This window comes from Lutra lutra, chromosome 1 (genome assembly GCF_902655055.1).
Source record: "Lutra lutra chromosome 1, mLutLut1.2, whole genome shotgun sequence".
In the NCBI taxonomy this organism is placed as follows: Eukaryota; Metazoa; Chordata; class Mammalia; order Carnivora; family Mustelidae; genus Lutra; species Lutra lutra.
The window spans coordinates 150,850,432-150,872,793 of record NC_062278.1 but is presented as its reverse complement, the minus strand read 5'-3'; the positions used below and the strand labels follow the sequence as shown (position 1 = coordinate 150,872,793).

At 45.3% G+C, this 22,362-nt stretch overlaps 1 protein-coding gene across 2 annotated transcripts in view; it reads left to right on the top strand.

Moving 5' to 3' along the window:
* GASK1A (golgi associated kinase 1A) overlaps nt 1–22,362 on the top strand; it is a 54,758-nt gene that overhangs the window by 14,481 nt on the left and 17,915 nt on the right. For both annotated transcript variants that reach the window (XR_007128950.1, XM_047739161.1), the window contains exon 2: nt 20,447–21,742. Coding sequence is in view for 1 of the 2 variants with exons in the window: in XM_047739161.1 (XP_047595117.1) it covers nt 20,447–21,742 (1,296 nt within the window). In the remaining variant the exon portion in view is untranslated. The remainder of the gene's footprint in view (nt 1–20,446; nt 21,743–22,362) is intronic.

Here is a 22,362-nt window from a genome sequence, read left to right as displayed (position 1 = left end):
GGTGGGTGTATCTCTTTCCCCCAATTTACAGGTGAGGAAATTGAAGCACATTCTATATTAGTGGGTCACTACCAGATTGTTTTTTTAAGAGAAGGGAAAGGAAGAGAAGGAAAGAGAAGGGAGAGAGAAAACATGAGTCATTCCATCTGTTAAGGGTATCATTTCATGAAATTTTAACTTCAGTTACATACACACGCACACACATCGAGTCACAATGTCAACTGCATTCCTGTGCATATTGGTAAAAAGAAAGTTTGAAAGCCAGCAGTTAAATGACATAGCTGTGGCAGTCTGGATTTGGTTAGAAGCAAAGAGGGTAAGTAACTCGCCCAGGATCACACAGCAAGTAGATAGTACTGCTGGGATTTGAACCCAGGTAGCCTGACTCTAGAGACTCTGTGCTGAACTTCTGCACTGTTCGTTGACCACTTCTGAAGTCCTTTAAGTGGTTCACGTCATCTCCTGGCTGTTCAGCTGTATGGGAGGATGCCGGTTGTGAGCAAAACTCTGTAGAAGGAATACCTGGAAGAACAAAATGTAAGGGGTCCCTACCCAGGGTTGGCTGGATGAAGATCCAGCTGTGGACTATCCCGGGGACCTCAACCTCAGAACAAGAGGAGGCTGAAGGAGAAGTGGGAGTGGGGGTGGGGCGGGGCAGGGACAGCAGGGCGGGCATGCCTCGAAACAGCCCTCCTGAAGGAGGTAATGGCTGGTACGTGGCGTCTAGGGGTTGGCTCTGCAGACAGCGACTCAGCCCAGTTTGTCCTTTGTTGTAGTTCACTCTTCATGGGATAACAATAATGGCGGTGACCATTGTGGTAGTGGTGTTGTTGTTTTTTAAGATTTTATAATCTATTTATTTGAGAGAGAGAGAGAGAGAGAGAGCAAGCCAAGGGCGGGGGTGGGGGGCGCAGCAGAGAGAGAGGGAGAAGCAGGCTCCCTGCTGAGCAGGACCCTGAAGCAGGGCTCCATTCCAGGATCCTAGGATCATGACCTGAGTCCAGTGCAGACACATAACTGACTGAGCCACCCAGGCGCCCCTGCAGCTACCATCTTTATAGAATTGCTATGTCCCTGCAACTTCTTTATGAGTTTTAAGCACATTAACTCATTAACACTCGCATCAATCCTGGGAAGTAGGTGCCATTATTTCTACCACTGTAGAAACAAGTGAAGAGCTAGGGTACCTGACCTGGATGTCTCCCCCAGCTGGGCCTGAGGGCTGGTGATACGGGCATGGCCTTATAGGGTAGCCCTTCTACTTACAGCTCTTCCTCTCTACCGGTCCACTACACCTTGCCCGTGACCTTTGTGCTAACCTGGGGTTTGCTGGTGCGAGTTTACCTGATACCAGCAATCTGGCCATGACTGACACTTATGTGGTCTCTGTGGCCATTGATGGTGTCCAGATTTGTGGGGAGAGGGCTCTTCCCTCAGTGTCAGCTTTCTCAGGATGCACAGTCAGGAAAAAAAACTCTGGTTTCTTATCAGGTCCTGACTGTCACACCTATGTCATTTAATCCACTGGCTTTCAAATGTTGTACTGATGAGCTTAGCAATGCATTTTGCATGACGACTCAATATGCGTGTGCGTGTAACTCAGATAAAGGTTTCACAAAATGATACTTAACCCTATGAGGTACAGGTATTTTTCTCTTTTATTCCTTTCCTTTCCTTAAAAAATCTGAGAGTGATCCAGTCACAACTAATGGGTTTTCAACCCACAAGGTGACAATCTGACTGAACTCTCCCCTCATATTCATAGAGCTGTTCCCCCTTCTTGAGCTTGGTTCATTTTCCTGGGAATGAGGCCATTTTGGAGTTTTGGAGGCAATGTGCCTGTTGTTGCATTTTCAAATCACTGCCCTACCCTGCCAACATATATTCTACTTTCTGGGCTGAGCTGGGGCACACTGGTGCTTCTCCATGGGCCGCTGTCCTCCCCAGCCAGCCAGCTCCAGGGTGAAGGTGCTCAGACGCCCCTGATCTTGACCAGGTGTCAGCCCCAAGGCTTCCTCCCTACTATCCCAGCTGGGGTAGGTTTCAGAGGATGAGGTGATCTTTGACTCTTCTGGGCTGCCTCCACTGACTGCTCACCTTGACACACACATTCAGATTCCCGAGATGGGCATGCTGGACATGGCCTTCTTAGAACCCTTGCTGCCCACGGTGGGAAGACATCTAAAAGTAGACCCTATGGCCGATCTCTGCAGCAGCCGAGGGAAGGGTTTGATTAGTTTCCTCTTGCTGCTGTCACAACCTATCACAAATTTGGTGGCTGAAAACACCAATTTGTTCTCCTACAATTCTGGTCAGAAGTCTGAAATCAGTTTCACTGGGCTAAAGGCAAGGTGTCAGCAGGGCTGGTTCCTTCTGGAGGCTCTAGGAGAGAATCCTTTTCCAGCTTCTAGTAGCCACTACATCTCTTGGCTTGTGGTCCCTTCCTCTAACTTCAAATAGCTTCACTTCAAACTGCTTCCCTCATCACTGCACCTTCTCTTGCAGTGAGAGCTCCCTCTGCCTCCCTGTTATAAAGACACTTGCCGTTGTATTTAGCACCCACTGAGTGACCCAGGATAATCTCTCCATCTCAGGAGCCTTAACTTAATGACACCAGCAAAGTCCCTCTTTCTACATAAATTTCACAGCTTCGAGGGATTAGGTCCTAGATATCTTCAGAGGCCACAGGAATCATCCAGGCTCTGCTTTGAGCACCGTGAGTTACTGGCCCTCCTCAGCGAACCTAGTTCTGTGAAGTCAGGCTGGGGCTGTGTGCTCCTAAGGGTTGAATCAGACCAGCATGGCCTTCAAATGCTTTCCCACTCCTATCTAGTGAAACAAACAAATCAAGAGTTATCAATTACTTAACAAATAACTGCTGTGTTCTACTATATCCAGCGTTAGGTTTACAGCTCATCAATAAGTTCCTTTAGGGTCTGTGGAAGTACAGGGGGCTGCAGAATCTCATAACTGGGATGAACTTAGAGCTCACATAAACCAGGGGTATCAAACTGGGGCCAAATCAGCTATTCTCCAGACTTGGCTTCTGATGCTAAAAAGAAAGAGGAAGGAGTCTGGGAAATCTCTCTATGCAGCTATGCATATAAGTCCATGAATTTCCATAACTCTATTTTGCATGTCAGAAGGTGAACATTGGTCTAACCCTTTGCATCTCTTTTGTAACATTCATCTGTAACACTTCCAGTAGGTGGATAAGCTTCAGCTTATCTAGTTCTCAGGAGTCCAGATAGGAAAAGCACATTAATACTTTGTAAATTCTAAACAAACAAACAAACAAACAAAAACCCCCAACTTCATAAATTCTACTCTTACTATTTTTGTTGTTTTACACTGCTCCTCCCATGAGATTAACCATATCATCATCCCAAAGTGGCTGAGGTTATGGACAATTTAGTTTTTAGTTGTACTGGGGGGCAAGATGGATCATGGAGGACACTGAAGACTACTTTCCTCTACTTCCTAGTTTTGCCTTTTTAACATTTTCTTTTTTATGTTTCCTTGAAGATGAGATTTTCATTCTTTTGGACCTCCATAGCACCACAGTGCACCCGTAGAGGTACCCAGTGGATGTCTATCATGGGAGGCAAATGGAATTTACCTCCCATTTCCCTGCCCGGGTGAATTCTCTCCTTGGCTCTTCTTCCCCTTTTCCACCTCTGCCCCTCCCCTGTGCACCAGATACACCATTCCAGATGCCCTAGTAGGGGGAACACCCAGCACCAGATCTTTACTTTGGCAGAACTCTAACGAGAGCACTGACATTATGGGACTAGTCCAGAAAGCCTGCCTTGGATCCTATATAGAAAGAAGGAGCACTTCATGACATAGAAGAGAAGAACTCTTCCAGCTTCTTTTCTTGGTGGAACTTGGTGATACATAGTCCAGAATAAGGAACCATTCCTTCTAACACTCAGTGCAACTTAATCCAAACAGCATGTGGTCACATCCAGCCTGGAATGGGTTTGGCCCAGCCAGACCAGGGCAGGAGGCCAGAACAGAGGAAAAGGAGCCAAATGTTATGAAATATTCCTCTGTGCTCAGAGGGCTCACAAAGGCCTTAGCAAGAATGTGGACAGGGATGCAGTTCTTGCTTATTTTTTCCTGAACACCAAGCAGAAGATGGGGAAATGTTGATTGGCTTGATCCCTTTCAAAAGTGAAGAACTAAGATTCAAGGTGGGGGTGGTGACTATAGCTACTGACTTCCAGGAACACCTAATTTTGCCAAGAACCTCAGTGAGGAATTACAGGAAGTGAGGAAGGTAGAGGTGAGGGTGGGGACGGGTGAGCTTCTGGAGGTATAACTAGAGCACTGGCATTGGACACCTCTGAGGCAACAATGCGTGTACTTTAAAAATTTTGTGTGATGGAGGGAAGGCAATCAAACTCTTTGGAGAAAGAATTTCTGAGAGGTAGGAAGACTTCTTCTCGCTGGATCCTTGACTCACTTCTTTTTCTTTTTTTTTTAGGATAATTTTCTTCTTATTATTATGTAATGTTAGTCACCATAGAGTATGTCATTAGTTTTTGATGTACTGTTCCATGTTTCATTGTTTGCATATAACACCCAGTGCTCCATGCCATACGTGCCCTCATTAATACCCATCATGGGCTCACTCATCCCCCTAGCCCTCTCCCCTCTAAAACCCTCAGTTTGTTTCCCGGAGCCCACAGTCTATCATGGTTCATCTCCCCCTCTGATTTCCCTCCCTTCGTTTTTCCCTTCCTATGCTCCACAAGTAAGTGAAACCATATGATAATTTACTTTCTCTGCTCGACTTATTTCACTCAGCATAATCTCCTCCAGTCCCGTCCACTGGAGGGACGGGTATTCATCCGTATTCATCCTTCCTGATGGCTGAGTAATATTCCATTGTGTAAATGGACCACATCTTTATCCATTCGTCTGTTGAAGGGCATCCTGGGTCTTTCCACAGTTTGGCTATTGCAGAGATTGCTGCTATGAACATTGGGTGCATGTGGCCCTTCTTTTCACTACATCTATATCTTTGGGGGTAAATACTCAGTAGTGCAATTGCTGGGTCATAGGATAGCTCCATCTTTAATTTTTTGAGGACTCTCCACACCATTTTCCAAAGTAGCTGCACCAACTTGCATTCCCTCCAACAGTATAAGGGGGCTCCCCTTTCTCCACATCCTCTCCAACATTTGTTGTTTCTTTGCCTTGTCAATTTTTGCCATTCTAACTGGTGTAAGGTGGAATCTCAATGTGGTTTTGATTTGATTTTCCCTAATGGCTAATGATGATGAACGTTTTTCAGGTGTCTATTAGCCATTTGTATGTCTTCTTTGGACAAGTGTCTGTTCATGTCTTCTGCTCATTTTTTTACTTATTTTTTGTGGGGGTGTTGAGTTTGAGAAGTTCTTTAATCTTGGATAGCAGCCCATTGTTTGTAGTGTCAATATCTTCTCCCATTCTGTAGGTTGCCTCTTTGTTCTGTTGATTGTTTCCTTTGCTGTGCAGAAGCTTTTTATCTTGATGAAGTCCCTTCTTCCCTTACTGTGGGGGATCCAGGGATCAGGTCTGCTGCCTCTCCACTCACCCACCCCCTTTCCCACCTGAATTGTGTTCCCTGCTGCCCTTGAGGTAGCTCCCTGACCTCCTTTTCTCTTGTTACACATACCTCCTTTCCCTTTTGGATTCTTTTTACTACTAGAAACTTTGCTGATTAGAAATCTGGTGTTAATTATAACTAATCTCCTTCTAAATGTTAATAGAGCTAGGTAGGTCTGTGTTCAAACCTTCCTTTCCCCAGATCCCTTGTTAGATGGTCTGATGTGTTTCTTCAGACTGATCAGTTTCAGAGGCTGAGTGTTCCAGAAGAATTTTACAACTGGAGACAAAAGGCAACATCTGTTCTAAGGTTGGAGGAAAAACCAATGTGTATTAGTTTCCTTCTAAAGGGATTTTCAGGGGTAATGTTGATCAAGACTTAGTTTTTTCCTAATTTGCTCTATTAGAATCTAACCTTCCACTGTACTATAATTGTTATGCTTGCCTTTGGGTTTGTTGGTGCCTTTTATCCTTTGGTAAATCACTTCTCAAACACTGTAGACTCCTGAGGTTTCAAGGATCTATGCCTCAGTTTAGATCTGAGCCATTCAGGATGGTAGCCACCAGATACATACTGAAACGTGGCTCGTCTGAGCTGTGATGTGCTCTATGTGTGAAATACACATTGGATTTCAAAGACTGATTACAAAAAATGTAAAATATCTCAATAATTGTTACATTAATGATGTTGAAATGATACTGCTGTGGATATATTTGACCAAATAAAAAATATTATTAAAGTCAATTTCACCTAGCTTTTTCCCCTTTTTAAAATGAGGCCACTAGAAAATATAAAACTTCATATGTGGTCAGCATGATATTCTTATTAGTCAGTGCTGAATTAGATAAACACTGGCTCAGATCAGAGCCTCATTCTTCAGTTCTTTTATCCTTAATTGTCAAGCTCAACAATTCCACATTTCTTGCTTCCTGACCTTTGTTCTGATTTTTGTTACTGGACATTTGGGGACTATAGGTATTCATTAGGCTCTGATTTTCTCATTCTAATGTACCTGGACTTTATTTGATTCATTTATTTCTGAGAAGAGTCTCTAAAGTGCTGACGTCAATCTGGAGGATTCTCCTGATTTACCCAAGAAAATATTTATTGTATTTGGTCCCATATCCCCTTCAAATCATCTCTAGCACATTGTGGCTACCTACAATGCATTTTTTAAAAAATAACAAATGAGCACAAACTCCGATTGCTTTCTGCCAGAGTTATTTTGTGTATGAGGAAGCATACTTAACTGTTTCTAAGTTAAAAGTCTGCAAAGGAGGGCTTACTGGCCTCAGAGGTGCACTAGACAATCCACTGGGTTACAGTATAAAAAATATGAGAACTTCTTTTTTTTTAAAGATTGTATTTATTTGAGAGAGAGAGTGAGAGAGAGAGAGCACAAGAGGTGGGGGGGGGTCAGAGGGAGAAGCAGACTCCCTGCTGAGTGGGAAGCCAGATTTAGGGCTCCATCCTGGGACTCTGATCCTGGGACTCCAGGATCATGACCTGAGCTGAAGGCAGACCCTTAATGGACTGAGCCGCTCTGTCACCCTTAGAACTTCTGTTTACATTTGTTTCACCCAATCTGTTTCTGACTCTTTGTTTCTTGTTCATGTTTTCTAATGAACATATTCATTTATAATAATTTGTAAATATTGGGAAAGATGAGGTGTAAGTATTAGAGGGATGTGCTCAAAATTTTTACTAGTAAGGGTATGTCATCAAAAGATTTTGAGACTACTGGTCCATAAAAGGTAATTTTCCCTCCTTGTATAAACTGACTCCCACCACTGTGTTAGTTACTCTTTTGAATATATGCAATTCATTCATTCATTCACTCATTCACTATTAAGGATCTACTAGGTTGTCTTTGCTTTGCTGACATTTACCTGACCTCTGGGAGCCTGTATTCAGAATCTGTTGTTTTCCTGCCTGCCTCATGGCTGGAAGAAGTTTCAGCAGCCTTGAGGTGTTTGGGGGTAGAAGAATGAGTGATGCGGCCTTTTTCTTGGGCTTGCCAAGATAGCTTTTAGGACTTAGCATGTCTTCACTGAGGATGTCTCTAGATTTAACATTCTTCTCATTATTGTTTTTAAAACTTGTATTTTCTGGGGCTCTTCTCCCTGATTCAGTTCTCTTCCTAGACTGAGAACCATCACTTTTTAAGACTTCTCTGGTCTTCATTCCCATCCCACACACTAGCTATTGCCATTTGTTGAACCAGGAAGTTTCTGTCCCATCACAAGGTGACCACATCCCTGAAGTTAGACTATGGAAGCTACGCAGCAGAACCTGGCCAGACATTCATGGAATCATTTGCTTGGGGTAAATGAGATTAAAATCTGAGCCTCAGGAGAATTTCAAATTACCCCTGCCATGAACTTCAGTCTCCATCTCTGCCATAAATCCCCCAAGGCCAATAGCTCTTCAAAATACCTCTTCAAAATACTTCCCTTCAGATGTGCCAAGGAGAGCATTTACTTGGGCAGATTAAGGAGGGGTAGGGGTAGGGGAATGAAAAGAGATTTTCATTTTCAAAAAGGACTTTTCTCCTTCCTTAAGAACCCATTGTGTAGACCACCATTTACAAGAGTAAGCTGACGTCTTGGATATAACACCCTTTATGGTCCAACAACACATCACATGGTCCCTTTGCCATGTTTAGCCCCTCCCTAAACTCACCTTGGTCTCCCAAGGCTTCCTTCATCATTCTGTGGTAGAGTGAAAAAGTATATGGGCTTTGGGAAGAATTCAAATCCTGCCTGCCACTGACCAGCTTTGTGACTTTGAGTAAGGTACCTTTCTAAATCCCTCTCAATGCTATACAATAACTATAGTTGTAGAAATTGTCATCTTAGTACATACATTGTGGGGTTTTGAGACTGCCTGCCAGCACATGCTATGTGCTTGGTAAGTAAGTGGCTATTATTAATAGAGATCTGCTATATCCATCTCTTAAGTCAGGTATGTTCAATTTCCTGGCTAAAGTCTATTATTTTTTTACTTGAAGTGTAGTGGACACACAGTGTTACATTAGTTTCAGGTGTACAACATTGTGATTCAACAAGTTTATACTTTATGCTTTACTCACCACAAGTCTATTCCTGGCTTCTCTCTTAAGAACGCTTGAGCTGAAAGAACTTGGGTACCATCTGGTTCTGGAAGGAGCAGGAGGCATAGCAACCTGTCTGGTTTTGAGATCAAGCCCTAGACCTAATTTGAGGATAAAAGATCATAAGAAACTGCTTCTGAAGTTACCTCTCAAATACGCCCAGATTTGACTGGGTCAAATGGCAGGATTCTCTCATTGCTCTTGTTTTATTTAATGAAGTAGGATATGAGAGAAAACAGTTATTCTCATTTTGAAAGAAAAAATAAATGTAGCCCCAAAACATTTTTATTTTCCCCGTTGCAAAAAAGGCTGCCACCTACCCTTGACCTCATGCAAGCTCCATTTTCCAGATGAACTGAGCAGTCCCAAAGAGGTAAGCCTCCTTTGAAGGCAGGGCCTCTCCCTGAGACCCAAGTGCAGTCTTTTGCCATCAGGGCTGGAGCAAGGACTTGAGGTGGCAGCCCCTTCCCAGGGTCCTGGAGCCAGACTGTCTGGGTTCATGTCTTTGTGTTGTCCTTACTTTCTCTGTGCTTTGTTTCTCTTACCCGTAAAACTTAATAATAATACTAATACCTATCTTATAAGACTGGCATATAGATTAAATGAGTTAAGAGAAGTAAAATTCTTCAAACAGTCCTAAGTACACTGTATAAGTGTGTGTGTGTATATATATATATAATATATAGTGAACACTGAATAAGTGTTAGTTATTGTTCGTTAGTTTGTGTGTGTGTGTGTGTTTATTTTCCCTGGAAATTGTCTGGGTTAGAAATTACAGGGGCAAAAGTCCTTTCTTGTCTCGGGGTTGCTGACATGGAAGGAAAAATCACAGCTCTCCAATGAAGCTGAGCAAGGGGGCCTGGCTAGGTGGTGGCTTAGGAGACAGGCAGCCTGGGATTCTGCCCACAGTGGAACAAACAGCTCCAGCCTCCTGGGACCCAACAGATCTTACTGGGAGAGGGACACTGTGTGCCTGGAAGTTACAATGGGCTGTGCCTGTTGCCTTTGCCCCCAGGCATATGTTAGACAAATTTTCCCTGCCTGGAGCCCAACTCCGGGTTCAGCCAAGGAAAGCAGAACTTGACCAGGTCTAGCATGCAGTGTTGCTCCCAGGACTGACATGTGGTTTTAATCCAGCCCTCTGAAAATATGCTTATGTATTCCCTTTCATGCGAGTCATGGTTTTGTTATGAAAATTATTTAACTGATCTTTAAAAAATGGAACAGAAACTCTGAATTCAAAATCTCTGCCAGCCTGAGAGTCTGAGTAGTAATGAATCCGTGATCAGCCTGTGCAGATTGTTCAGTTTAAAAGAGAGCAGAGGGGGCACCTGGATGGCTCAGTGGGTTGGGCCTCTGCCCTCGGCTCAGGTCATGATCCCAGGGTCCTGGGACCGAGCCCCGCATCAGGCTCTCTCTCCATGGGGAGCCTGCTTCTCCCTCTCTCTCTGCCTGCCTCTCTGCCTACTTGTGATCTCTGTCAAATAAATAAGTAAAATCTTTTAAAAAATAAAAATAAAAGAGAGCAGAGGTCGGGGGACAGAATGGAAGGGCCTTTGACATCTTCAGTGATGACTCCAGAACCAAGGCCAAACCTAGGTTTTGTTACACACACACACACACACACACATCACATGGCTTCCCTCTGCCCATTCTCCTACCCAGAGAACTCCCACCAAGAAACACTTTACAAATGCTCTATAATTTTCTCTGATTTGATGGGGAGAGGAACCTATGACCTCTGTCTTCTCTCCACCTCCCCTGCCCAGCATGTTATCCCATTATCCATGGCACTTTAGTGGAGGTCCAGGGTTGTGTCATCTCTTTCTGACACCTGGGAATTGAGAAAAGATGGCTATGCCTCTGTTTCTGCCACTTGGTTCCAGATCAGCAGCCAGTGGGAATCTTAGCTGTCAAGCACAGGGGATGTCAGGGTTCAGAGCAGGGCATTCTGGGAAGTGATCTGGGGAAAGGAGAGCTAGAGCCCAAAATTCAATCCTGACTGGATTTTCCCGAAATAGATGAGCATTTCTTACCCTGTGACCCTTTAGAAATGAAAAAAAAAAAAAAAAAAGGTCTCCTGCTGGCTGTTACAATACAAACTGTATTCGAGTCCTTTCCTCCAAGTGTCTTTGTTTCTAAAATTGTCTCGGTACAAAGGCCACCAGGTTTGTGTTGGAATTCTTCAAAAGGGCCCTTTTCAAAAGATCTCTCTGGTTTCCATTTAACTGAAATTTCTCTCAATGCCATCTGCCCAGCTTATAAAAGTAACTTGTTCATGGGATATATTTGTGACCAGAGCCCTCTACTATTATCTTCATCATCGCCTGAGCCCATCTGTAATGACAGCACTATGCCCTTATTAGTCAAGGGAAGGACACTATATTTCATTACTAAACTGCCTTTCTGTTATCTGACCAGGGGCACACACTAAGCCCAACAGAAACCACCATAGGATCTGTATTAATTTAGTTCTGCTGTGATAATGCTGCATAATAAACAACCTCCCAATCTCAATGATTTACCTTATTCACCAATGTCTGTGTAGGAGGGGCCCAGTGGGCGTGGTCCGTTTGGTTGCAGTCCAGGGATTGGATTCAGGTCCCTTCCGGGTGCCTCACCTGGGGCATACGCCTCTGGTGGTGGAGGACGAGCTTGCAAGGAGGCAAGTCAAACCATACAAGCACCTTCAAAGCCTCTGGTAGGATGTGGCCTATGCGATGTCCGCAAACATTCCATTGGCAGAAGCACGTCACGTGGCTAAGATCAGAGACAGTGGGGTGGGGAGGTATACTCTGTTTCAGTGAAGCCATGGCAAGGCGAGGAAGAAGGAAGAATAGTGAACAAGTAATACCACCTGACCCTGTCCTTCACTTCTTGTTGAACAGCAGTCTCCCACCCTCTATGGAGGCAGTGATAGGGAGTTTGGTGGTGGCTCCTGTCCCCAGCCCAGCACAGGTCCCCAGGTTCTCAGTGGGCTGGGCTTTTTTCCACTCTCTCGGCTTTCCTTTCCATGGTTGCTAGGGAACCCAAACCCCAATCTTGTCAAAATCTCAGTCTTTTCCTTTAGTCCCTTCACAAATTTCCTTTCTGGCTCCTACCCTTTCTCTCCTCACTTCCAACTTACTTCTAGGCCCAGTGATTCCTTCCTGTACCATTCTTGATATCTTTGGACGGAACCTCTGTAGGACAAGACCTCCCCCACTGCCAAGGTGGCCTCCTCTTAGCTTACACTTGTAGTTCTATGATGAAAGAGTTTCTCATTCTGCCTCCAACTTGAGCTATGTTCCCAAATATCCTATTTTTTACTCTGACATTAATATGCCCAGTGCAAGAAAGGGGAGGGGATTTTTCAGATCCCAAAAAGGTAAAGGTAGTTTAAAAAGGAGGAGGCAGAAACATTGATCCCAGTACTCATTTAAATGTACCAAACCATGTGGTAGACACTTCCCATATTTTGACTCATTTGCTTCTTATGGCAATCCTTGGAGGGAGGAATTACCTCATTCTCCCCCATTTTATGACCAAGGAAATGAGCCAGAGAGGTTGTGTAACTTGCCCATTGTCACACAGCTCAAAAGAGCAGAAGCTGATCTAGAACTCAGCTATGTTTTCCTCAAATGCCCTTTTTCTCTAGCTACCCCCTTTTTCAGTCCTCTTCCTCTGCAGCTGTGGGTGGATGTTTCTGCCAGGCCAGTGGGTATTTTCTTTGAGGATTAAGGGGAAGGAGGGCGTCTTGGAGAAAGGGTGGATGTGGGGGTTGAGGAGGGCAGGAGAAAACGAGCAGCTGGAGAAATAGTGAAGGTCACACCAGTCCTCTTTCATCGCAGGGCAGAAAAGATAGTGTGTGTGTGTTGGATGGGAGCTCTGGGGCGCGTTCAGCTGGCAAACGTGAAGCAATGGGGTCTGTTGGGTCCCATCCCAACTTTCTAGTATATCATGCATCATTCCTCTTTCCCCTTCTCTGGTGTCCTCTTTGTTATTCAGCTGAATATTTCTCTTCAGAGGATGTTTTTTCAATTTGATCAAAGCTGCTATTCTTTTCCCAAAGCTTTACTTGGGTGGCCTTGTGCGTACATCTGCCCATGACTGTTTTGAACCTTTCTCTCTCTGCACAACTGCACAATTGCCAACTTTCTCCAGGTTGTCTGAAGCCAAGTAAGACTGAGAAGAGGATCAAAACAGTCTGTCTTCTTCAAACATGTTTGAAAAGATGATTTATTTTCCCTAGTGGTATCCAAAAGTTAGAGAATACAGATTACAAATCCAACATGAAAACATATTTTTCTTTTTAGAAGGAAAAAAAAACCCAACCAGGTTTCTTTTCCTATAGCCATTTCTCTTTATAGTTTTAATTCAAAATATTGGTATTCTTGCCAGCTGCGGGACCCTGGGCAAATGTTAGCACTCTGGACCTTTCCGTTCTCTCAGCTGCAAAGTAAGAAGGAAATCGTTTCTATTTCCCTTGTATGCATGAGGATTTAATGAGATAATAACTGATATACAATGAAGTTAATATCAGTAAGGAGTGGGACCCAATGACTTCATCTCCCGGTGTCTCCTGTACAGTAATGCTGTTTTCCCCCAGAGCTGCATGTGCTGTGTGTTCAGTGCAGCACTGTTTGCTGTAATAAAAATTCTCCCTGTAGAGGAATGGTTAAAGAAATTAAAGGAATATTCACATTGTGAACTATTAAGCAACAATTAAGTAACTCTATATAGACAAATATGGAAAAAGCTTCAGGACACCTTATTATGTCCAACAAGCAAGTTGTGGAATGGTCCCCTCTTTTATGCTAAAAGTAATTACCATGTATAGTAGATGAAAAAGTAATCCCCAAAAAACATCCATGTATTAATCCCTGACACCTATGGATGTTACCTTATTTGGAAAAAATGGTCTTTGCATATCTAAGTTAAGGATCTTGAGATGGGGTGCTTATCCTGGATTGTCCAAGTGAGCCCTAAATGCCATCATGCGTGTTCTTATAAGAGGGAGACAAAGAGAGTTCTGATGCACATAGGCATTGGGGCACCTGGGTGGCTCAGTAGGTTAAGCATCTGCCTTCAGCTCAGGTCATGATTCCAGGGTTCTGGGATCAAGCCCCAAGTCAGGTTCCCTGCTCAGTGGGGAGTCTGCTTCTCCCTTTGTCCCTCCCACCACTCATGCTCTCTCTCAAATAAATAAATAAAATCTTAAAAAATAGAGACACCTGGGTAGCTCAGTCATTAAGCCAGGGCCTTCAGCTCAGGTCATGATCCAGGGTCCTGGGATGGAGCCCTGCTCAGCAGGAAGCCTGCTTCTGCCTCTCCCATTCCTCCTGCTTGTACTCCCTCTCTCACTGTGTCTCTGTCAAATAAAAAAAAAAATCTTTAAAAAAATCTTAATAAAAAATAAATAAAATTCCCTAACTTAAACAGTTTAAAAAAAAAAAAAGGAGGCATAGTGACCACAGATTGGGGCCTCAAGTCAAGGAATGCCAGCAGCCACCAGAGCTGGAAGATGGCCCCTAGAGCCTCCGCAGGGAGCTGGTACCTTGATTTTGGCTTAGTGAAACTGATATTGAACACATTTCTGTTATTTTAAGCCATCAGTTCTGTGGATATTTATTATGGCAGCCACAGGCAATCACTGCTTCATGACAGGCGTGCATGTCTTAATGCAAAGGAAAGAAACAGGCTGACAAAGATGAGTATCCAAACTGTGGTTCACTCCGGGGAGGCGAAAAGATTTCACATTTTGTTCGATTTTCTTAACATTATTTGTGGTTTTCATTGTGCTTATTAATGCATGTAGTGTGTGTGTGTGTGTGTGTGTGTGTGTCTGTCTGTCTGTCTATCTTTTAAGTAGTAATAAAGACCAAATTAAAAATCTATCTAATCAGGACAAAATTTAGAATCTCACTTCAGGAGACAAGAGGTAAAGACATCTTACGAGGTGACAAGAATCATCTGTTTTACAGAAAAGAGGCTCATTTCCATGCCTCTAGAATTGTCCCTCTGAAGGATGGTCACTGAGCATTTATCCACTGACTTTTGTCCCCTTTGGGCTGAGGGTTGTCACCAAGGATATTAACTTCCCCTGTGCCTCCCTGCAGAGCAGGCAAGAAAGTAGAGTGAATCAGGCACTTGAGTGGGAAGCTGGCAGTGTGCAAGGGGACTGTCCACTGTGGGGGCTGCTGGAATCTGTTGGGGTCCAAGAGGACCACAATGTGGGGCACCAAAAGCATCTTCTACAGAGAGGAAGTTCCTGGAACCCCAAACAGGGAAGAACCCCAGAATCGGAGGTGCCCTTCTTGCCAGCAGACTTGCAGTGCCCTAGGCCACGGAATGGTGTTTGTCCCTCTTCAAAAACCCCTCTTATCTTGAGGACTCATCATACGGAGCTTCCTGTGTGACAAGCACTGTGATAGTCCCAAGACATAACAGCAAGGGAGCCAGAGTCCCACCTGTGTGGATCAACAGACTTTAAATGATCAAATATAGTAGAGTAGTGAAAGGCTGTGCTCAGGGAGGAGCAGCATGTTATGGGAGCACTAGCTAGGGCATCCAGCCAATGGAGGGTCTTCCCGGGGAGGACCTAAAGAATGAGGATTTGGGGGAGAGGGATGTTTCAGACAGAGGGAACAGCATGTGTGAAGTGGAGATAGAGAGGGTCCAGCACTGATCAGGAATTCAAAGAAGTTCAGCGGGGCTCAAGCACTTCAGGCATTTAGACTTTCTCCAAAGAGGCTTTGAGGGATATGATCGAGTGTGTGGAGAGTGGAATGTAGAGGAGCAGGAGTGGAGGGAGAGACCAATTAAGTGTCCTAATAAAGAAGGGGGTGCCTCAGCCCAGGTAGACACAGAGTGGCCAATGAGAAATGAATGGATTCCAGAGATATGTAGGGAAAATTTGCAAGACTTGGATGTATGGGCCAGAGGGAAAGTTGGAATGGAGATCAGGCCCAGATTTCTGGCTTGGATATCTGGGTGGATGGCACTACCTTTCAGCAGATTGGAAACAGGAAGAGCACTTTAGACGTGGGGGAGATGGTAGAAATCACATAAAGTGATTGTGGGTTGACCTAGTGATCCCTTCCCCTCTCTGTGACTCCGGGAAATCTCACTTTGATAGGTGGGCCACCTCTCTTCCTGCTCCATGACACTCTTGAAGGGTGGTCTCTTGGGGGTGGTAAGTGGCCAGTGTACCTGGGGGCTGCACTCCATTCCCACAAGGCTAGTGACTAGATCTTGTGAACATGTACAGAGGGAGCCAAACTCTTGGACTTCCCAGAGCTGTTTGGGTGCTGTGGCTCGGGACCACAGAAGTTGGAAGAAGTTGGTTGTTCTGTGGCCTGGCCCAGTCACTGCATTCTGTGAGGGCATATTACTTTCTTCTTAAAAATGTGCCACTAAGGCCTGTTACTATGAACATAAACTCTGCATTCTTGCCACCGTCTCCTGGAAACCATCTGAAAGCAGCAAAGAGAATGGAAGACAAAATGCACATTTCTTTTTCCTTTTTTTGAAGCAGAGGAGAGGATACATGAAGAACCTGCTCACAAGCCAGATTTGCAGGAAGCGCCCTGGTCACGATTTCAAATTCAGCTCAGGCTCCGCTATAGGAGCCTCTTTCAACTGACTCATCCAACTCATGAAAGGAATTCAACCTCCATACAGAGACACTGTGAGAAAAAAAGGGAACAATGAATAGCAAAGTTTATGAACAGATTAAGGTCACCCTGAAATAGGTGAAAATTTTGAGCAACTTCTTCATTATCAATTTTTAAAGCTTAATGGAAAAATACCCTCTATGAAGAAGCATTACAAAAGAGAAATGCAAGAACTCAAGAAAAAATGGTAAGACAGTAAGATAGCAGGAAGAAGTGAAATATGAGCTGGAAAGAAATAGGAGAAAGTAGAAATTAATAGGAATTCGGTAGAAATTAGAAAGTACACAAGGATGAATGAATATTGGGGAAAACACAATCAGCTAAATAGAATATAGGAATAAGAAAAATGAACAAACGGAAATGAAAATGGTTAGAAAGGATCAGAGAGAAGATGAAAGATAAACACAGGACAGACAAAGGAGGTCCAACACATATGAAATTCGAGAGCCTAAAAAAAATAAATAAATAAAATAGTGGAGTGGAAAACATTTAATATTTAGTCTAAGAAAACTTCGGTGATTTTTTCTAAAAAAAATCTACCTTTTTTTTTAAAGATTTTATTTATTTATTTATTTATTTATTTGTCAGAGAGAGAGAACACGAGCAGGCAGAGCAGCAGGCAGAGGCGGAAAGAGAAGCAGACTCCCCACTGAGCAAGGAGCCCGATGCGGGACTCGATCCTGAGATCATGACCCGAGCCAAAGGCAGCGGCTCAACCAACTGAGCCACCCAGGCGTCCCTAAGTCTACCTTTTCTAACAAGGTATATCACGCCCAGCAAAACTGACCCAGGAAAGTCAACACTGAGATGTGTTCTGTTAACACAGGGACTTCAAAGTAAACAAAAGATCACTTCACACCTGTCAGAATGGCTTTTATCCAAAAGACAAGAGATAACAAATGTTGGCAAGGATGTGGGGAAGAGGGAACCCTTGTGCACTGAGGTTCCTCAGAAAACTACAAGATAGAACTATCAGATGACCCATCAATTCCACTTGGATGTATTTATCTGAGGGATTTGAAATCAGTGTCTTTTTAAAAAATTATTTTTATTAACATATAATGTATTATTAGCCCCAGGGGTACGGGTCTGTGAATCTCCAGGTTTACACACTTCACAGCACTCACCATAGCACATACCCTCCCCAATGTCCATAACCCCATCCCCCCTCTCCCAACCCCCCACCCCCCAGCAACCCTCAGTTTGTTTTGTGAGATTAAGAGTCTCTTATGGTTTGTCTCCCTCCTGATCCTATCTTGTTTCATTTATTCTTTTCCTACCCCCTAAACCGCCACCCCCACGGTGCATCTCAGCTTCCTCATATCAGGAAGATCATATGATAATTGTGTTTCTCTGATTGCCTTATTTCGCTCCGAATAATACCCTTTAGTTCCATCCACGTCATTGCAAATGGCAAGATGAAATCAGTGTCTTGAAGAGACATCTATACTTCTATGCTCATTGCAGCATTATTCAAAATAGCCAGGATATGGAAACAACCTGTGTCCACTGATCGATGAATGGGTAAAGAAAATGTGTACATACGCAACACAGTATTATTCAGCCATAAAAAAAAAGAGAGAGAGAAGGAAATCCTGCCGTTCGTGACAACATGAATGAACTGGGAGGGCATTAGGCTAAGTGAAGTAAAGCAGGTGGAGAAATACTATATGGTACTATATGGAATCTTTTGTATGTGGAATCTAAAAAAAAAAAAAAGAAAGAAAGAAAAGAAAGAAACAGAGAGTAGAACGGTGGTTGCCAGGGCCTGGGAGGGGGCAAGGGGAATGGGGAGACGTTTGTCGAAGAATACAGAGACTTTATTAGGTGAGTAAGTTCTGAGGATCTAATGACAGCAGGTGACTGCAGTTAAGAATACCGTATTGTACACTTGAAATTTGCAGAGAGTAGATCTTAAGCATTTTCAACACCCACACACAAAGGCAACTAGGTGAAGTGATGGGTGTGCTTCATAACTTGATTGTGGTGATCATTTCACAGTGTATATGCAGATCAAATCATCCCATTCTATACTTCAAATATATACAGTTTTATCTGTAAATTGTACTTCAACAAAGCTGGGAAAAAATGTAAAGAAAAAGAAAGAATTCTTACAGCAACCACGCAGGATGAAAGGTCCCCTCTGTTCAGTGGAGCAGGACCCACAAGCTATTCAGAGAAACTGGGCCAAAATATTTTCTTTCTAGACAAACTTTCCTTCGGGTGTGAATGCTGCTGAAAAATAGTTTTGGGAAGGCAGGAACTCAGAGAATTTTGTTCCCATGAGCACTTCTTGAGGAAAGTATGGATTTTTGGCTTCTGTCAACCAAGAAATAATGAAAAACTAGGGCAAAAGGGACAAGAGTATGAAAAGAATGTACTTCACTAAAACCTGAACAAATGCGAGTATTGGACAAAAGGGATAGAATGTACAAGTTTCCTATTCTAGCAAGATAAAAACGATACAAGTATACCAATTTGGAAGGGGAATCAGGGAGGAAGAATAAACACACTATTTATTAATAGGAGCAGAGAACCAAAGAATATCACTGAAAGACACCAAATATAGTAGAAATGTAGGCATATTTACTTGTACAAAGGCAAACATTAAAATGATAATGCAGGTGATTAATATTGAATTGCAGAAAAATGGTAGGGGATGGGGAAGAGGAAAGGTGCTAATTTTATGATTGTTCTTGTAGGGATTCAGAGTGACTGTTTAAAGAGCTAGACAACTAAGGGCATACAAGCAGCAAAGTATACATCACAAAACAAAATAAAGGTACCTGAAAGCAGAGTGAAAGAATTCCAAATTATAAATAGAAAAACTATGCCGTAAAATTTAATGACAAACAGACTAAACATGTCTAGCATATCAAGTAACATAAATGGGCTAAACCTACCTAGTGAAAAGAACACAGAGCTGTTCTGGTGGGAGCGTGTGTGTACATATGCATGTGTGTTTCTGTGTATATATGTGTATGCATTTGTGTGTATGTGGCGGGGGAGGGGGAGATACAGAGAACACAAAAGTCCTCTCCTAAACCTTTACTCCACCATAGACCATGAAGGAACCCTCTGGACAGGTTTGAAACCATTGTTCGAGCCCATCTCCAGCAAGCAGGAGAGATTCCAGATGGAATCCAGGTTTTCGGGATTGAATGTGGGAATCCAGCCCACACTGATGAGGAAGATCTCCTCTAGGCTTTGTCTCCCTGCCCTGTGGCTCTGGGGGCCTTGCCTGGAGAGGGAGAAAATCCCAACCCTGCCTTCCTCTGATCCCCCCACTGCTATTCAGCATGCTGGCCCCCATCCTGCCCTGCCTGAAGCAGGGTGTTCAGGATCGGGACAGCCCGACCCTGGGACATAGACCCACCTATTGGCTCCCAGCAGCCTAGGCACCTCAGAGTGAGGTGATGAGGGGTGGGGCCTGAGAATTCGCTTTTCCAACAGGTTTCCAGGTGATACGGGTGCTACTGGTCCAGGAACAACATGTTTAACAATCACTGCCCCAGAGTGTGTCCTTGCTGACACACAAGGAGCTGGTGCTACCACATCTGTGTGCTAAGAAAGGCCAGGGCACCCAACTTCCATGGGAGCAAGATTCCAGGCAAGGACTGAGCCACATGGCCACAGAGAGGCTGGGCAAGGTCATGTGCAGCTGGGCAGCCTCATGCCTGGGAAAAGGGAAAAGCACGTCTGGGAAACCATTAGGGATCTACGGAGTGGGCTCAAGGTCTCACCTGGAGATGAAGAGAGGGCTGAGGGACAGGTATGAATAAGAGGTGCTTAGGGCGCTTGGTGACTGGTGTCATGATGGTGGCTTCTCTGAGGGGGGAGAAGCCCGGATCCAACTGCGAGGATCAGCAAAGGCTACCCTGGAAGGCAAAGCAAGCTCAGCTTTGAAGCAGAGGCTGACTTGGCTATGGTTGCCATTCCTCCCCTGAAGGCAACTAAGTGTACTCTGCCATCTGTTCCCTCTTCATACACCCAAGCTGTTGCATTCACTGTCCCTGTTGTGTTGTGGATTGGGTCTGACATATTCCCAGGTCTCAAACTTTCTTCTTCTGTCCTGTCCCCCAGGCATCTTGGCTCTGGAGAAAGCTGCGTGGCAAGAGGCGGTTGGTGATGGTATTCTGCCTCTTGATGACTCTCTCTGTGGTGACTGTCACCCACTTCCCCCCACAGCATCCAGCCACTGGCCCAGATGCGGGTCCCATGGAGCCCCAGGATGTCACTGGAGGCCCTGGCCCCCACAGCTGGCAGGCTCTGAGCTCTAGCTGGAGGCAGCGGGCCAGAGACCTAGAGGTCTGGAAGGGTTGGCCCTTGCCTAGGAATTCCATCCCAGTGTGTGCTAAGGAGCAAGGCCACAGAGGGACAGTGGACAGAAGCAGAAGGTCCCTGAGAGGGGATAGCAGGCATCCAGGGAGGGTCAGGAGGGACATGACTTTGGCCTCTCTAGGAGATATGAGATTCAGTAGCTCACGTCCTGTGCTCCTGAGGGACGATGAGGACAGGAGTCCAAGAGCCAAAGACTTGAGTCCCCCCTGGCATGACCATCCCATCGGAGAGGCACAGAATGAGACTGGCACCCCAATTGGCCCTGTCACAGGACGCGGCATGACAGCTTTACAGGCTTGGAGAGCTGCTGTTGGACTAACCCCACGGCCCTACCCAGCGGCAGGCAGGAATCTGCCAGGAGCGAGGACCAGAGCCTTGACGGGTAGGCAACCAGCAGGGCATCCCGCCCTGGCTGCAGGGGCTCGTCCGTGGCCTGGCTCTGTTGGGAAGCTGCAAGAATCTGTCTGGTGTGAGGCCGAGACCCCTGAGCTGTGGCGCAGCTTGAGGGCCGGTGGGCAGGTTCCCCCATGGCTCACAGAGCATGATGTGCAAGCGCTCCAGCTGCTGGCCCAGGGGCAGGTGGCGGGCAAAGCCAGGGTCCCCGGCCACGGGCAGGTGCTGCAGGTCGGCTTCTCCAGTGAGGGTGCCCTTCCGAACATGTCCTCTGGGCTCAGCCATCTCTGCTCCCAGGGGCTCTGTGGCCTGATCAAGAGGCCAGGAGACCTGCCAGAGGTCCTGTCCTTCCACGTGGACCGGGTGCTGGGGCTGCGCCGGAGCCTACCTGCTGTGGCCCGGAGCTTCCGCAGCTCCCTGCTGCCCTACCGATACACGGATGGCAGCCCCAGGCCCGTCGTCTGGTGGGCGCCGGATGTGCAGCACCTGGGGGACCCAGACGATGACCAGAACTCTCTGTCCTTGGGCTGGCTGCAGTACCAGGCCTTGCTGGCACACGGCTGTAGCTGGCCGAGCCAGGCCCCCTGCCTGCCCATCCACCACACTGAGTGGGCCTGCCTGGCGCTCTTCGACTTCCTGCTGCAGGTACGCGGGGCTGGGCAAGGTGAGGGTGGAAAGCGGTGGTGGGGGGGTGGGCAGGTAATGGGATTTGGGATGAATTGAGACCCTGGAGTTGCCCTCCTGAGGATGGTCTGGGGGACTCCCCCTCCAGTCCTTGTCTTTTGACCACCAAGCCCCTGTTCTTGTTATTTTTCTGCCTCTGTGTTTATCCTTCTAGTGGTGTCCTGGAATCTGCTCATGTGGGCTTCCAAGAGCCGATTGACAGAATTTTCAGGAATTGTGTGACCTGGTTGAGAAACACAGGCATTATTAAAAGTGAGGTGGGGGCACCTGGGTGGCTCAGCGGTTAAGCCTCTGCCTTCAGCTCAGGTCATGATCTCAGGGTCCTGGGATCGAGTCCCACATCGGGCTCTCTGCTCTGCGGGGAGCCTGCTTCCTCCTCTCTCTCTCTCTCCCTCTGCTTGCCTCTCTGCCCACTTGTGATCTCTCTCTGTCAAATAAATAAAATCTTAAAAAAAAAAAGTGAGGTGATAGCAACTAATAATATAATCAGTTATATTAGAAAAAAGGTGATAAATACTCAGAACTCATTAATTGCTAATGATTTCACTATATTTTACTGCTCTCTGTACTTTTTAGGTTAT